Source organism: Psammomys obesus, unplaced genomic scaffold (genome assembly GCF_907164565.1).
Source record: "Psammomys obesus unplaced genomic scaffold, mPsaObe1.curated_primary_1811, whole genome shotgun sequence".
NCBI classification, from domain to species: Eukaryota; Metazoa; Chordata; class Mammalia; order Rodentia; family Muridae; genus Psammomys; species Psammomys obesus.
In genome coordinates, this window is record NW_026596125.1 from 2,989,254 (window position 1) to 3,007,939 (window position 18,686).

The 18,686-nt window shown below is 37.0% G+C and overlaps 1 protein-coding gene across 3 annotated transcripts in view; it reads right to left on the reverse strand.

Moving 5' to 3' along the window:
- Hpse2 (heparanase 2 (inactive)) overlaps nucleotides 1-18,686 on the reverse strand; it is a 618,971-nt gene that overhangs the window by 189,673 nt on the left and 410,612 nt on the right. For all 3 annotated transcript variants that reach the window (XM_055591606.1, XM_055591605.1, XM_055591604.1), the window contains one exon: nucleotides 15,578-15,749. In XM_055591606.1, coding sequence (XP_055447581.1) covers nucleotides 15,578-15,749 — 172 coding nt within the window. The remainder of the gene's footprint in view (nucleotides 1-15,577; nucleotides 15,750-18,686) is intronic.

Sequence of the window (18,686 nt, forward strand, 5' to 3'; positions counted from 1 at the left end):
AAATAAAATTATATGATAAGGAATCTAAGATGCCAGTACAACCATGTTATCTGTGGCTTTTTACAATAACCAAGTTATGGAATCAGCCTAAATATGAAAAAATTAGTGGTTAAGGAAATGTGTATATACACAATGAAATTATTTTTATTCAGCCCTAAAGAGGATTAAAATGTATGTCTTCTACAGCAAAATGGATGGAACTGGAAATCATCATAGTAACTGAAATAAGTCAGGATCCAAAACATAAACTTTACGTGGTTTTTTTTGTTTTTTTGTTTTTGTTTTTTTTTCTCAGAAAAAGACCTGAACATAGAAGTGAGACTGTTTAGGGACAAGGAAGGGTACAAAGCATAGGTGAGGATGGGACAAAAGAGAAAAAAAGGGCCACTATAATAAAAGTACGTGATAAAAAGCATGAATACCATAATAAAATTCGTTATTCTCTATAGTGACTATAAACTAATGAAAACAGAATCAGGCTGCAGTTTCATAATCACTGAAGGTGCAACTGATGTCGGCAGCTTTTGGTGGGTTTTACGGTTTGCACGTAAAACTTCTCCCCCAGGCTCCTTCCTGAATGCTCAGTTCCTAGGTGGTGGTGCTAGTTTGGGAGGTGGCACTGAGCTGAAGAAAGTGAGTGGCTTGGGGAAGGCTTTAGCGTGACCTGTTTCTTGTGCTATCTCTATTTCCTAACATACAGAAAAGTGAAAAAAAAAAAAAAAAAAAAAAAAAAAAACCCAACAAAACAAAAAACAGCCTCATGCTACTGGCATCATATCTTTCTTGCCATGATGGACCAGGTTCAAACCCTAAGCCAAAATAATTTTTTCTTTCCTCAAGTTACTTCCTAGCCAGGTCACTACAACAGAGAAAAGCAACTGATAGAATAGGCTAGACTTTTGACGAATTCTAGTCTTAGCAGCTTCTGTGAAAACAAAGGATTCTTGGAGAAGAAACTAAAATTGTAAGGACAAGGCTCAGGAGGAAAACAAAGTATGGAAGAATTTGTCCCAAGACTACTTGACTTTTAAAGTGCTAACTTGAAGCATCCATCCAGGGCTCTGATCTCTGTCTCCAATGTTCTTTCTAACTCCTGCCCCTTGCTAACTTCTTTGACATGAACAACAGAGAAATATATCTTTCATAATAGCAATAACTCATAAGCCTGAGCTTGGGTAAGCAACTAGGTGCCTTCGTTAGCTAGGAAAGAAGTGCTTTCTAAAAAAGTAAAAAAATAGCAGAGGGAAGTTAGAGTTATGGGTCATTAACACAGTTGTCAGCTAGGGAGCAGACAGTGCTGGGAGCAGTAGCCAGTGCTTCCCTGTTAATGAGTACTGAGCAAGCTGGATTTCTCTCTAGAGGCAAAAGAGGTAAATTCTTTTCTTACGGAGTAAGAAAGAAATGCATTATTCTCATCTGTTCTCTTGTAGTTTGGTGAAGTCACATAATGCTTCTGCAGTTGAAATAAAACAGAACAATTATTAGGAGTAACACCGTAATAATTACCCCAAACTGTCCCCAGCTGTGCCTCTTCTGTTCCAGGAAAGAATGTGGCAGAAGCAAGATTTCCAGGCAGAGACAAGAGCAGTGATCGCCCTCATGATATCAACATGGCATTATAGAGCTTGTCTTTAGATTTTCCTTCCTCACTCAGTTACCTAATTGCTTTAGAACCTGCATTTAAGTCATATGTAATAAGCCCCTAGACTAAAAATTGCCCTTTTTATCTTTAAATGCATCTCTTCTCAACAACTGTGGTTGTCATTTCTTTGAGTGTCAACATATGCCAGGAACTGTGCTAAGCACTTTCAATTCATCACCTCATTTATTTTTGATGAAAGACCAAGGCATTGCTTATAGTTCGACTTTACAAACTGGAAAGATTAAATGGGTCCTTAGATTGACGAGTCAGTAAATAATCAGTTCTCACTTAATTTCAAAATGTACTCTACCCTTCTTCTGTATTGACATGCACAAGAGAAACCCCAATGTTTATGTTACAAAATGAAAAACCTAATTGGGAAAAGTTCGTGTGTGCGTGTGTGTGCGCTAAACTAAGTATCTTCAAAATTTAAAATGTTAGAGCTGAAAGGTACCTCAGAAATAATTACTGCTCCCTTTTGAGAAGACATGTCCATAACAGATGTGGCAATAAATGAATATCCAATGTTATCTTTTTTCTCTGCTTGTATATTTTGCTTATAACACATTTGAAGAGCTGATTGCTCTAAAAGGCACAGAAGTCCTTGTTCCTCGTTACAATCAGAAGACAAAAATAAAGTTTTAAGTAAGAAAATGGTTTGATATATTTGCTTTATGTCAAGAACCTGAGACTAGAGAGATCATGGGTCTAGGGAAAACCCAATACTACTATTCTGCTATAGGAACATAGTGAGAAAATGACTCCTAATGACATACTGCTATGCCCATGGATCAGTGTCTTGCTCAACGCACATCAGAAAAGCTTTCTCCTGACGCAGTTGGGAGCTGATATAGAGACCCACATCTGGGCAATGTACATAAAGTAAGAAATTTTGGAACACTCAGTACTAAATAGGATATGTTTATCAATCCCCCCCCCCCAAGACTCAGGGATCTATGTGAAGGGGTGGCAGAGGTAGTGATGACTCCAAGAAAACCGTGTCTTCCAGACACAACAGAACTACCGCAGAGACCACGGCAACACCCACAATGCCTTCACAGGCTCAAGCCACATGGGATCCCGGCACTGAGAGGGGAAATGGACACGGGGTCTCATCTCTAGTGAAGAATTTATTTGCAATTGAAACAAAGGGAAAAAAAAAATCAGTTTTCTTCAACAGAGTGTCACTACGTATATCACCCATACTTCAGGGCACACCTGGAGTAGCTGACCAACACAAAATGAACTTTGTGTGGCTTTTTACAGACTGCTCATTTTGTTTTGGCATTTTTTTTGGGGGGGGACTTCTTTGTTTTTTTTTACCTTGTGTTTTCTGATTTATTTTGTGGGAGCTTTTGCTTTTGGGAGAGGGAAAGTGTAAAGGAGAGAGGGAGGAAGGGAGGGAGGCAGAGGTAAAGGCAGAGAGAGAGAAACAGAGAGACAAAGAGATGGAGAGAATGATGTCAGATGAGGAGGGTCTTGGAAGAGTTGGTGGAAGGGAAAACATAATAAAAATATATTTCATGAAAAAGAATTTTTAATTAAAACAAGTTCCTAGGGTTTCAAACATTCACAATAGAAGTATATTTCAAGTAACAAAGAGTGATTTCCATCATCTAGACGTACACAGTTATCCATCAGTATCAGATACTCAATAGACGTAATCATACATAATCAAAGATAGAAATTCAAGATACAAAAAGTCAATTTTCCTATTTCTAATTTGTTGACTATTTAGCAAAGACTAAATAGATCTGTTCTGATATCTCATTGTTCTAATTTGAGCATTTTCCACAGTTCTCTGAAACCTTGGGAGCAGAAACTTAGGCCTGGCTGTACGCTCTTCCATGGGTTCAGATTAGGTGATTCTGCTGGAAACGCTATGGTTGCTGGTAAATTACATTCTTCATTCACAAACTTACTCAGCAAATGGGAGACACTAAGTACTGGGCATTTTGCAAAAATAAATACAATAGAGATTCCCCACACCCTCACAATTTATAATCTACAACCAGCAGGTAAACAAATAGTAAATATAGTTATACACATTATAAAAATGGACTCATAGGTCATGTAAGAAAGGCCTCTGAAGGGTGAGTGAGCCAGCTATGTGGCAGATGGAGAGTGCTCTGGAGGCTGGGGTGAGGAGAAAGGGAGCTTGGCAGGTGATAAATACATGGCCTTAGGCAGTGGAATCTTGTGGATCAAAGTAAAATACGAAGCTCAGCAGCTATCCTATAAACCACAGAAGAATTAGTGACTGACACCAAATGAATTATATCTTTTAAAGAATATTTTTTAGAAACTGAGTAGTGAATAGATTGGAGGGAAAAGATGAATAATAATACTCCTGAAGTAGGCATAAATTCTCTGAATTTTGACAAATTATTACTTTTTTAATTTTCACTGTGTTTGTTCTACTACAATGCATCATCCAAACCAGTATCCATATTCAGTCCTGGATTTTCTAGTATGTAGAACTATGTGGAAGGAAGTTTCTTTTCTTTATAAATTACCCAAATTTAGGCTTCCTGTTATAGCAGAACAAAATGAAAGCATTGTCTAACCCTTATTTGTGGTGATGCAATATTCTGAAAATATCTCTTACATTGGACTAGTCTGGAAATTTTGCTGAACCTCAGAGTCAGACTTACTAATACACCTTAAGGTCACTTAAGAATTAAGACTTCTATCCTACTGTGTAATCTAACTGTTTGTTTAACCTGTCTTTAAGAGAACAATGTGACAATCAACTTTACTTCCCTTCGCTTTCCCATGCAATTAACTTTTATAGCCTAAGGTAGCTGCAATCTTTAGTTACTCCGATTCAGAATAATACATGTGTACGACTTGCTGAAAGCAGCAAATACAGAAGTTGAAAGCAATTTCTTCAAATCTACCATCAAGGTTGAAAACAATCACTTATGGTCAGAGTGATCACTTATGGGATCAGTTGAAGGCAGTGACTTAATCCCTTGTAAAACTCTGTTAAATATTTCTGTCAAGTACCCCATTCCTTCCCCCATGTGATGCTTTCTATCCTACTCAGTAAATACAGAGCAAAAGCCTTTGGTAGAGACATACAGCACACACACACACACACACACACACACACACACACACACACACACACCACAGAGACATCACTCACACATAGACACAACAGACATACATACAGAGGCACCACACACACAGACTCAGGGACAAGCAGATTCACAAGACAACCTTCAGGTAGGCACAGACTCAGACTCATGCAAGACAGTCAGAGGACAGAAGGGAGCATGAAGCAGAGGGTTCAAATCTGGACTCCCTGTCTAAATGACTTCAAGGGGAAAGTGTTTTTGTTTCTTTTCTTAAAGTGACATTGATGCATTATTAGTAGTTTGGAGTTAGTCACTAATGTATATAATCCATATACTTACTAAGCTTAATTTCAGAAAGAACATGTTTGATTTAAAATGTTTTTCTTTATTCTGATTATTTATTCATATTTCATAGAAATATGTTTTTAATTTATATATTATATATTAATTTATATATTTATATATATTCTTACCATCTAGCTTGCTGTACATATCTCATTATATACATAGAAGGATACTAAATTATAGATATTTTAAGTATTGATCTGGAGTTATAATTTCTCTTAGGTTAATTGCTTATATTTGTTTATTTTAGTTTTTCTCCTATGGTATTGATTTCTTATGTCTATGGTCTTTGAGTATTGATTAAATTTAAAATGATATTAGAACGTTTTTAGATCACAGGTAGAGATTTAACTATTAAATAAACATATACAATAAATACTTCTTTTGACTGGGACTTCTACAGTGTGTGCATGATATATTGATCAACATGAGATAAAGCAATTATAGTGAACATCTGAAGCAAGAAAAATATATTGCCTGGTAGAAAAGTAATGAATATTATAAATTGTCATTATATAGATAATATATAGAAGCTTATAGAAGAAAAATAGATGAAACTAATATGACCCTAAATTGTATCATTTGTTTAGTTAAAACAAACAATGTCTAGAACTATCCAGGTCCTGATCAACATGAAACAATAAAGCAAACATTTTTTAAGCAACTTCCTGATGACACAGATACAAGAATCCATCTCTACTCTAATTCATTTCATATCCTAACTAGGAGGTAGTCCTATATATTCCTATTTTCAAAAGCTTAAGAGCTACCATGGGTCTATGATATTAAAGCTTTTATTATTTATAAAATTTATAATGCTTCAAAATTATAATACATGCACACTATTTTTCACACCATATAAACTTAAAGAGATATTTGTAATATAGAGAGATACTATTTTTTTCAACAAGCATTAATATGACACTGAACTATATTTCTAGGTTCTATGGATATAAAGCAGCAAAATCTATAGGTTATAGTTCATGGTCTATTATGGGAGGCAAATGTATAAACAAACACATTATCATTAATTTGTTAAATGCTAGAGCAGAAAAATAAAATGTCATGCAAGGTCAGAGGAGATCACCAAAATCTGACCTGAACATTTTGGGGAAGATCTGGGGTTAAGGAGAAAAAGAACATAGTCTTCCAAACAATTTACACAAACAAAAAGACACACAGGTAAACAGAGCATGGCATTTTCCAAAATTTATAATAATTTGGCATGTTTGATGGCAGTTTGCATAATGGAGCCAGCTGTTTACTAGATTGGAAATTACAAAGGTAGAGACACTTAAAGGCCAAGAGTCAGTAGACCTGCAAAACTCAAGACTTCAAGCAAAATTGAAATGACTAGATGTCACACTTAAAAATGACCCAGAAATCTACATGGTGAAATTATTAGATTCTTAGAACAGCTACAGATTCCTAAAAAAGAAAAATGACAAGGTCTAAAATAAAAATAAATGAAGATTGATGTGAATGATACAAAGAAGTTCAAAATGAAAATGTTCAGTAGCAACCTGAATAAATGTCCAAGGAAAAGACTGAGTCTACATCAACCTCCATCTCAAAACTCAGGTGACCATGACATGTGCACTATTGTCTGGGTCTTCAGTTTGATTCCATTGATCAACAAGTCTTCCTTCATGAAGTGTTGTTTTTATTACTATAACCTTGTAGAACAACTTTAAACATAGGTGGTGGTGGCGCAAACAGTTCTTTTATTGTCAAGAATTGCTTTAGCTATCTTGGGTTTTGTGTTTTCATATGTTAGTATTATTGAATAGTTTGTAATATTTAATAATTTTATTAGTGGCATTATTCAACTTCTGTGAGAAGTTGTGTCAGAATTTTTGATTCTATCTCATTGAGTCTGTAGACTGTTTTTGGTGATTTCACAATACGTATCCTACCAATCTATAAGCATGAGAGATCTTTGCAGCCTCTGGTGTCTTCTTCAGTTTTGTTATTCAATGTTTTCAAACTTTTATTACACAAGCTTTTTATTTGCTTGGTTAAAGTATTATAAAAGGTACTATATCCCTGATTTCTTTCTCAGTATGTTTGCCATTTGTATATAGAAAGGCTATTGATTTTTGTGTGCTGATTTTGTATTCTACTACTTTGCTGAAAGTCTTTTTCAGCTCTTGGAATTTCCTGGTAGTCTGCAGAGTATTTTACATATAATCATATCATCTGAAAATAAACATATTTTTCTTTCACCATTTCCTCTCTGTATTCCCTGGATCTCTTACAGTTGTCTTATTGCTCAAGCACTACATTACATAGGTATGGAGAGAGCAGACATCCTTCTCTTCTTTCTGATTTTAGTAAAAATACTTTGAGTTTCCCTCCATTTAGAATGATTTTGGCTGCAGGATTTCTGTAAATCGCTTTCATTATGTTGAGTTATTTCCCTTGCATTCCTATTCTCACCTGGACTTTTATCATGCAGTGAGGCTGTATTTTGTCAAAGACCTAATAAGATGATCTAATAAGATAATCAGGTATTTTTTTTCTTTCAGTTTTGTTTATATGGTGGGTTACATTTATTTATGGACGTATGTTGAACCACCTCCAAATCTCTAGGATGAAAAAAACTTGGACATGGTGGATAATCTTCTTTAGATGTTCTTGAATTTGGTTTGCAAGCATTTCATCAAGAATTTTTGCATCTATGTTCATAAAGGATATTGGTCTATAATTTTGTTGTTGTTGGGCCTTTGTGTGGATTTGGTATCAGGTAATTCTGGCTTTGTAAAAAGAATTAGGGAATCTTTCTTCAGTTTCTATTTGTGGAATAACTTGAGGAATATTGGCATTGTTTCTTCTTTAAGGTCTGGTAGAATTATACACTGAATCCATCTGGCACTGAGCTTATTTTGGTTGAAAGACTTTAAGTTCTGCTTCTATTTCACTAGGGATTATAAGTCTGTTTGAATTGTTTGTTTACTCTTGATTTAACATTGACAGGTCATACATATCAAGAAATGTAACCATTTGTTTTGTGTTTTCCGTATTTTTAAAGTATGTCCTTTGATTCTCTGAATCTTCTTGGTGTCTACTGTAATTTCTTTTCATCTTGAATTTTATTTTATTTATTTTTTGTGTTTTTTATTAATTTTTTATTTTTTATATTAATTACAGTTTATTTACTTTGTATTCCAGCCGTAGCCCCCTCCCTCATTCCCTCCAGATTCCACCCTCCCTCCCTCATCTCCTCCCTGCCCCTCTCTAAGTCCACTGATACGGGAGGTCCTCCTCCCCTTCCATCTGTTCCTAGCTTATCAGGTCTTATCAGGACTGGCTGCAATGTCCTCCTCTGTAGCCTAGCTAGGCTGCTTCTCCCACAGAGGGTGGGGAGGTCAAAGAACCAGCCACTGAGTTCATGTCAGAGACAGTACCTCTTCCCCTTATTAGGGTACCCATTTGGATACTGAGCTGCCATAGGCTACGTCTGAGCAGGGAATCTAGGTTATATCCATGCATGGTCCTTGGTTGGAGTATCAGTCTCAGAAAAGACCCCTGTGCCCAGATATATTTGATCCTTATGGCACTCCCATCCTCTTCAGGTCTTACTAACTCCCTTTTCTTTCATATGATTCCCTGCACTCTACCCAAGGTTTGGTTATGAGTCTCAGCATCTGCTTTGATACACTGCTAGGTAGAGTCTTTCAGAGGCCCTCTATGATAGGCTCCTATCCTGTTTCTTGTTTTCTCCTACTTCCAATGTCCATCCCATTTGTCTTTCTAAGTAAGGATTGATCATCTTACCCGGGAACCTCCTTCTTGTTTAGCTTTTTTAGGTGTACAGATTTTAGTATTTTTATCCTATCTTATAGGTCTAGTATCCACTTATAAGTGAGTATATACTGTGTGTGTCTTTCTGCTTCTGGGATACCTTATCAGGATCTTCTCTAGATCCCATCATTTGCCTGCAAATTTCATGATTTCCTTGTTTTTAATTGCTGAGTAGTATTCCATTGTGTAAATGTACCACAATTTCTGTATCCATTCCTCTATTGAGGGACATCTGGGTTGTTTCCAGGTTCTGGCTATTATGAATAAAGCTACTACAAACATGGTTGAACAAATGTTCTTGTTGTGTGCTTGAGCATATTTTGGATATATGCCTAGGACTGGTGTAGCTGGATCTTGAGGAAGCGCTATTCCTAATTGTCTGAGAAAGCACCAGATTGATTTCTAAAGTAGTTGTACAAGTTCACATTCCCACCAGCAGTGGAGGAGGGTTCCCCTTTCTCCACAACCTCTCCAGCATGTGCTGTCACTTGAGTTTTTGGTCTTAGCCATTCTGATGGGTGTAAGGTAAAATCTCAGGGTTGTTTTGATTTGCATCTCCCTGATGACTAAGGACGTTCAGCATTTCCCTAGGTGTTTCTCTGCCATCCTATATTTCTCTACAGAGAATTCTCTGTTTAGCACCACGCCCCATTTTTTTAATTGGATTACTTGATTTGTTGCTTTTATATAAAGAACTTATATAGTTCTTTATATAGAACTTCTTTAGTTCTTTATATATTCTGGCTATCAGCCCTCTATCAGATATAGGGTTGGTGAAGATCTTTTCCCAATCTGTAGGGAGTCGTTTTGTTCTGACGACAGTGTCTTTTGCTTTACAGAAGCTTTTTATTTTCATGAGATCCCATTTTTTGATTGTTGATCTTAGAGCCTGTGCTGTTGGTGTTCTATTAAGGAAGTTGTCTCCTGTGCCAATGAGTTAAGCTCTTCCCCACTTTTTCTTCTAACCGACTTAGTGTGTTTGGTTTTATGTTGAGGTCTTTGATCTACTTGGACTTGAGTTTTGTGCACGGTGATAAATATGGATCTATTTTCATTTTTCCACATGTAGATATCCAGTTGGACCAGCACCATTTGTTGAAGGTGCTGTCTTTTTTTCATCTTGAATTTTACTAATTTGGGCCTTCTCTCTGTGTCTTTTGGTTAATTTGGTTAAAGTTTTGTCAATCTTGTTGATTTTTCTCAAAGAACCAACACTTAATTTTATTTATTTATTCCTCTGCTGTTTGTTTGCTTATTTGTTTCTATCTCATTGATTTCAGTCCTGAGATTGACTATTTCTTTCCACTTACGTTTTTTGGGTATTAGTTATTTTGTAAAAAACAATAATAATAATAAAATAAAATAAAGCCTGGAATGCAGACAAAATGGTTATTGTATCATTAAATAAAATACCAAATTTGGGATAAGGGAACTGAAGACAAAGTTGGGGATATTGCCTACTAGGTAAAGGACTTTCTGTGTAAGGATGAGGATCTGAGTTTGGATTGTAACAGGACATAAAATCTGGGCACTGTGACACACACCTGAAACTCCAGTGCTGAGTATAAGGAGCAGAGATAGGCATATTCTAGGGTTTCCCTGGCCAGCCAGTCTAGCAGAAATGGCAATGGCTGTTTTCACTGAGAGACTGTCTCAAAATAACAAAACAAACCCCCAAACAAGCAGGCAAACAAACAAAATCAACCGAAGAGAGCACAAAAAGGTAGAGACCAGATGTTGACCTCTGACCTACATGTGCTCATTCACAGGAGAAACAAGAAACAAAACAACAAAGAGTTGGAGAATATTCAGCTGTTCTTGAAGTTAACAAATTCAAAGCATGCAATATGATCATTTAATTTAAATAGTCAATAATACTGCCGGTGCTCACTGTTGTTTCATATTCAGAGATGATACATAATATAGCTTTCACCTAGTGAGATCATTCTGAAAGGAAAATCGACAGCAAACAGAAAGCCATAAAAATTAATATACATTTTGACCCAGAAACTCAGCATTTTGGATATTGCCCAAGGATATGATTCAAAAGAAAAATTAAAAAATCTATTTGTATAAAGATATTTATAGCTGTACTACATTACAAGCAAAAAGTGGAAACCATTCAAATTCAAATGCCCAATAGAGGGAGAATGCTTAGGTAGACTTTGGTACACTAATGCAGTGAAATATTTTATTTTTACTAAGAACTATAATTATACAAAATATGCAGAAATAAGGGCCATAGGAAGCAATGAATGAAAAAATACAGTGATCAAAACGATCACATCTACATAATACTGTGCCTCTGTAGCCAAGAGGATTGGGAAAAGCTACAAGCTGATAATTACAGTGCTTACATTTCTGTTCTATTAAGTTTCGGGAATATTTTTTCTACTTTTATATCACTAAATATTTGATATACATATATTAAGAAGAGTAAATCCTCATTTTGGCACATAAAAGAAAATATAAATGCCATCAATATTTTTTCTTGCCCTAAAAGACTTTTTCTGTCTTTTTGTTGTTGGTGGTGGTGGTGTTAAGATTTCATGTTTAGATATGGAGGAAGTAGAACCTACCCTTTGCCAGTACAAAATGCTACCACGTGCTTTGTCAGTCAGATTTTCTGTTCCTGTGACAAACATCTGAGAGAAATATTAAAGGAGGAAGGGTTTATGTGGGTTCATAGTTTCAATCCATGGTTGGTTGACTCCATTGCTTATGGCCTGATGTAAAACAGAATACCTTAGTGGCTGGGAAGCAGAGAAACAGGAAAGGGCCAGGGCAAGCAGTATCTCAAAAGAACACACCCCTCCTGTCCCAAGACCTATTTCCTCTAGCTTGACCTTGCTTCTTAATGACTCCAGTACTTCCTAAGACAGAGCTACCATCTGGGAACTAAGCCTTTAACACATGAGCATGTGGAGTAACATTTCATATTCAATAACAGCATACTCTTCTCTTTCACCACTGTGTTTAGTTGCTCAACTTACTCCCAACATGCTAACTTACATGCACTCACGTTTCTATCAGGCATTCAAACTCAACGTCTTAATTACACTTACTGTAATGGTAGGAGATTTCCCTCATAAATATGGCTTTTTAAACTTTTCAACGCAGAAAAACATTTGTTTCTTACCTCTTACTACTATGGGAGAATTGTCCTCTTTAGAAGGTAAATCATTCTGGTTTCCATCTCTTCTAACTTTAAAGGATGTCTTATTTTGGCTATATCCCCCTTATCTTCTCTCTGGGCATACCTTAACCTACAAACCTATTTTACTCTGTTCTGCAAAAGGAATCTTCCTTGATGTCCATGTCCCTTCGTTCACCTTTGGTTTTCTTCACAGTAATGTTCCCAGTACTCTTATCCACACCATTGCCTATAAACCACTGTAAACCACCCTGTAAACCACTGCAATCCACCTTCAGTTCTCACTCTCCCCAACTGTCTCAAGGTCATAAACAATCTATATGCTGCTAAATCTAGAAGACACTTTTCTGTCAGTCTATTAGTTGACCACCTCTTTCTCTGTTTAACATCTATTTTCTTCATGTGCCTCACTCTTTCTGCTCTTGCCAGTTTTCTTACTTCTTTAGATATGCAAGTTCCTCAGGCTGGCACCTAAACCCTCTTTCTTTTCTTTTGTATGCTAACTTACATCATCTAGTACTATGGCTTTAAATTTCATTTTTGTGCTAAAAACTTTCCAAATGAATAAATACTCAAGCAGAGAACCTGATCTCATTGCACTGATTCAATGATACTTTCAATGTCTATATTTAGTTTCCTAGCATGAAAGCCAAAGTCACAGTTTCTTTCCCAGAACTACTTAGAAGGATTCTTGTCTTCTCATTTCAGCAAATGGCCCCATCCACTTGACCACTGTTTACATCATACCATTATATGCCTTCCCACTGAGCCACCATATCTGACAGACTTTGCTTGACTGCCACCACTCTTACTTCTGACCCCTGTTATTTACCCTCTAAATCACTGCAGCAATCTTCTCATGGATTTTTCTGCTTTCGCTCTAATCTATTTTTCAGAGTATACACATCCTTTCAAATAATAAATAATTTCCTTCTCCATCTTAAACATCCTCTAATTGCATCATGAATGCAATTAGAAAGCACAGCAAGTCCTTCATTACGCCTAGAGGGCCTGATAGAACATGCCTCTTCCTTACTACTCTGACCTTCCAGGCAGCCTAGCCAGTTTTTATCCTCTGGATCTTTGTACATGTTTTTCATTCTACAACTATATAAGCAAAAATAACCACTGAGACTGTTAACTTCTTACATCGTGCATTCAACTATTAATTCTTTTCTTTACAGTTTTAAGGGAATGTTTCCATGACTTCCCGTATTCAATTAACCCACAGCGCCCATACTCATTAATGTAACCATGGACTGTTTCTTCGTGCTGTCCTGGTGTTACGCTTCTGATTAATGTATGTCTCTCCTAACTTAGTGAACACCCCATAAGTACAAAGAATGTATATGTTTTGTTTATTATTATTCTCAGTTCCTAGCATATCACTTAGAGTATAGCTGTTATGCAAGAAATATCATTAGAATGAATAAATGATTGATACACCCCATTCTATTATAAAGACACTGTAGGTCATATGGGAACACATTAATCAAATCATTAAAGAAAAAGAATGTTTTAAATAAATAATAACCGTATGTACTTGAAGGATAGAGTGATTAGATTTTCTTGATTATCTGTGAAATATGAATAAGTACACTATTTTAATTATTATATCTAAGTATAAGAAGAAAAAAATGAAAGCAACCTCTTCACCTCTGCCCTACTCCTCTCTACACAGATGCAAAGAGTTCAGTGAGAGTGTGAAGAGGGAAGCCCCATGCTGATGAGCATGGACTAAGGCTATAAAATTTTGAACAAAAAAGGAAGTAAATTGCTCCTGAGCAAGAAATGGAAAAATGGAAAGAAGAATAAGTTTCAATCCCCTGCTGGGTGGAGTCTTTTGGAGAACATCTGTGGTAGGCTCCCAACCTGTTCCCTCTTTTCTACTGCTTCTGGTTTCTATCCTGCTCTATCATCCTCTTCTGAATGAGAATTAAGCATCTTCCCTAGGGTCCTCCTTGTCATTTAGCTTCTTTAGGTCTGTAGATTTTACTATGTTTATCCTATATAATATGGCTTACATCCACTTATAAGTGATTATATACCATGCATGTCTTTCTGCTTCTGGGTTACCTCACTCAGGATGATCTTTTCTACAAAGCCAAAAATATCTGGGCCAAGGGGGGACTGATGAGACTGATGCATCAACCAAAGACCATGCATAGAGAAGACCTATACCTCTGCTCAGATATAGCCCACAGATAGTTCAGTCTCTATGTGGGTTCCCTAGTAAAGGGAGAGGAGACAGTCTCTGACATCAACTTGGTTGCCTGCTCCTTGATCACTTCTCCCTGGTGAGGCAACTTAGCCAGTGGACAGAAGAGGATCCAGGCAGTCCTGATGGGACCATAGGCTATGTCAGACAGTAGGGGAGGAGGCCTTCCCCTATCTGTGGCGTAGGGGAGAGAGATAGGAGAGAAAAAGGGAGGGAGGGACCAGGAAGAGGTGGGGGGGGGAATACAACTGGAATACAAAGTGAACAAATTGTAAATAATAATAATGAATAAAATAAAGTAAAAAAGAAAAGTAGTTTAAGTAAAAATTCAGTGACATATATAGAGAAAAAATGCCTAATATGAAACTTTGCTTTGCTGATATTGTTATAATATAAATCCCTGTGCCTTCCGCAGACATTCAGTAAGGTCTGCAGTGTCCATAAGCTCAAATCAAAACTAAGCAACCAGAGAAGAAATGAGTCCTATGAGCTATTGAGACACACAGCCTTTCAGGAGAGGCCACTTTTGTTCCTTTTCATCTCCGTCTATGCTTGCATAGACATTTATCTAACTGCTTGGTCTTGGTCTACACACTGCTTTGGAAACTATCATATTCAAATTGAACTGTAGAGATAACTATCTAAATGCCACAAATAACACATGAATCTCCCAATTCATTGTTCTTATTTTTGCTCTAGTTAAAATTTGTCTTTGGACCTTGATTCAGCATATATCTATATTAAGCCTCTCCTGCTGTACTCTGGCTCCCTTTTATTCTAATTCACCCTATTTACTGGCAACAAATTCATGGTCATTCTTCTAACCTTGTGCAACCAGACCGAATCTGCATGCATATCTGTTATTCGATTTGGGGCTGGCCCAATGCCAGAACTGAGTTAGAGAACATTTAACATACTTTGCACCAATGCTCAAAAGATGTTTGTCAGATCAGTCAAAATTAAGCAGGTGATAATAATTCTTCAGAGTGTCTGCTACTGAAGCATTAGTTCACTTTTACTTTAATTTGTAAATATTTGTATTTCCAACCTTTTAAAAATAGGAAATGATTCAATGAAATCCTATGTTAAAAGATAATTTTGCAAATAATGCATTTTGTTCAAGCCACCTAGAGTCTAAGATATGCCTCCCCCTACTCTCGACTCTAGAAGCCCTAAGACGAGTTCTATTGTTTGTTGAGTTTAGGAGTAAACCACTATGAGAAAACCTCTGCTTTCTTATTAAACCTGTGAACAACCAAAATAAACACAAATACTTCATTCCATTATATTTAATGAACAATGCTGTAAGAGAGCTAAATAATCTGACCTACCCATCTAGGAGAGCAATGACATTCTTTCTGGGTCGTCCAATATTGGGGCCATACAGGCTGGCCCTGGAGTAAATCCGGATGGGTTGCAGCAGGCTCTTCAGCTGGATGTAATCCTTTCCCAACTGGCTACCATTTACTGCCCGGCCATGCATGCTCCGATAGTTATTTGGCTCTAGATTAAAAACAGACATATAAATTAGAATGGAGACGAGCAAGGTTGTGCCAGCCCTTTCTTACTTAGCATGAATAAAATAACAAAAGAGGATATAAGTTATCTTAAGGAACACAGAAACAGTAATGTTAGTAAGGCTAGCTTGCTGTTTCATTCATTTCCAAACTTATCTTCATAAAATATCATTTGATTCACAATAGGGACAGTACTTACTTTCAAATAATATTATGGAATGATGGTATACTTTGTAGAATACTCTCTCCCCAAACTTGTGTACTAGGTCTTCAGAATGACCTTATTTGGAATTAGAGTCATTGAGGATGTAATGTTTATATGTAGTCAGCATTAGAGTGGGCCCTACATCTAATAACTGCTGTGTTTGTAACAAAGGAAAGGGGCCTTCAGATACACAGACCAGGGGAAAATGCTATGTGATGACAGGCACAAAGCCGGGAGAGATGCTGCTATGCTAAGGAATTCTGGCAGCCTCCAGAAGCTAGGGGAGAGGATGGAGTAGATTCTCCTTCAGAACTTCCAGAAGAAACCAACCATGCTGATGTTTTGATTATGTTGGCTTCGCAAACAGTAAGGGAAATTTTTTCTTTTAAGTCACAGTAATTTGTTATTGTAAAGCCTATAAAACTAATAGATGTGGTAAGAATGGTTACATTCTTAAATATGATTATTGCGCAGAAAATTAGGAAAAACACGCTTGGATGTTCATTGGTAACAAAGTAGCTGAGTGAAATAATTTTGAGCAAAACCACATTCCCTCAGTTTAGCACTGGAAAGATGAAAAGTCCTAAGGCAGCGGGTCCTTAGAGTTAGAGGTAGCTGACGAGAGAGGCCCCAATGCCACTATCTCAGATAGTTTCAAGCTGTGATTCTGGAAGGACAGGATCTAGATTATCAGGCTCATATGAAATTTTAAAAGAAATTTGGGGAAGTAAGACAGCCACACCGTGAAAATTAATAACCTTTCTTACATCCTTTAATCCTAAAGGCTGCTATATTTAGAAGGAACTATGGAGAGCTTTGGCTATCTATATACTCCCACAGGGATACGAGCCCTAGACAAAAGAAGGCATGTTACTACCCAAGTATTTGCTGTGTTCCCCTTTTATCAGCATATCAACCTGGCCTTGCCTTACTGGCTCGAGTTAAGCAAGAACAAACTTTGATCAATTATTGGCTCATCATTAAGTTATATCAATGCAAAGATAACACGCAGGTAGTTGACCTTAGCATTTAATTTGTGTGGGTGCTCTGTTGCATGTATGTCTGTGTACCATGTGCACACAGTGTCCTCAGAGGCCAGAAGACGGTGTCAGACACCTCTGGAACTGGAGCTACAGTGGTTCTGGGCCACTCTGTGGGTGCCAGGGTTAAACTTGGACGCTCTGGAAGAACAGACAGTACTCTTTAATTAATACTGAGTCATCTCTCCAGCCCCCAAGGGATCGAGTGTTTTAACTGGAGATGTCAGCAACTACCTGATGCAAGAGTGGTAGACTAGAGCATTACTTCTGGTAACTAAAAAGCCAAATAAGAGGTAATAAGCTCAACCTCCAGGATGGACAACTAATACTTCTGCAATCCTCTATCATATTACCTAAAATGCATTACTTTCAATATCAAGATTATGAGCATGAAAAGGAAAAATGTACAAGAGAGGAGAAAAGAGCAATCAATATTAACTGTTTCTTTGAAGACTTTAACATTAGATTATTTGTCACATAAGAACTTCAAAATTATAAATATGTTCAAAGAGCTGAAGAGAATAAAAGAATTAATAGAAAATATGAAAATGGAAGAAATAAAGCTATAAAGCAACTATAAAAAATCAAATGGAAACTCTTGAACTAAAATGAACTAAATGAAAAAATGAGATTAATAATTGAGCTTTTTTAAATTAAATTTTTACTTTTTATGTTAATTACAGTATATTAAATATAGTTTATTCACTTTGTATCCCAGCTATAGCCCCCTCCCTCATTCCCTCCCAATCCTACCTTCCCTCCCTCATCTCCTCCCCTGCCCCTCTCCAAGTCCACTGATAGGGGAGGTCCTCACCCCCTTCCATCTGACTCTAGCTTATCAGGCCTCATCAGGACTAGCTGCATTGTCCTCCTCTGTGGCCTGGCAAGGGTGATCCCCCATTGGGGGTTGTGGTGGTGGTGGTGGTGGTAGTCAAAGAGCCTGCCACTGAGTTCATGTCAGAACAGTCCCTGTTCCCCTAGGGAACTAGGGGATCCACTTGGACATTGAGCTGCCATGGGCTACATCTGAGCAGGGGTTCTAGGTTATCTCCATGAATGGTCCTTGGTTGGAGTATCAGTCTCAGAAAAGACTCCTGTGCCCAGATATTTTGGTTCTGTTGCTTTCCTTGTGGAGCTCCTGTCCTCTCCAGGTCTTACTCCCCCTTATTCCCCCTTCTTTTATATTATTCCCTGCACTTCCAGCTTTTATCAGCAACAATAGAGGTAAAAAAAAAATAGAGGGATAATATATTCAAAATTCTATGAAAATCTACTGGAGCGAAGTTTCTCTATTAATACTGCTTCAAACAAATGGTGAGGAGTTAATTCAACACAAATTTTATGTGACCTCATGTATATCTGTATAATCAAACAGTTACTGATATTAATGAAGAAATTAATTTAGGGGCTCTGTGATTAAGAGTGTTCTGTACTGCATGCTAGAAAAGGGCACCAGATATCATTTATAGATGGTTGTAGGCCACCATGTGGTTGCTGGGAATCAAACTCAGGACCTCTGGAAGAACAGTGTTCTTAACTGCTGAGTCATCTCTCCAGCCCTGAACTTAATACTTTTTAAAACTGAAACTCAAGTCAGCAACTCAAACATCATGTTTTGAAACCAAACTTCTAACACAATCCGATCTGGAGATTATAGTCATTTGATATTTACATCAAA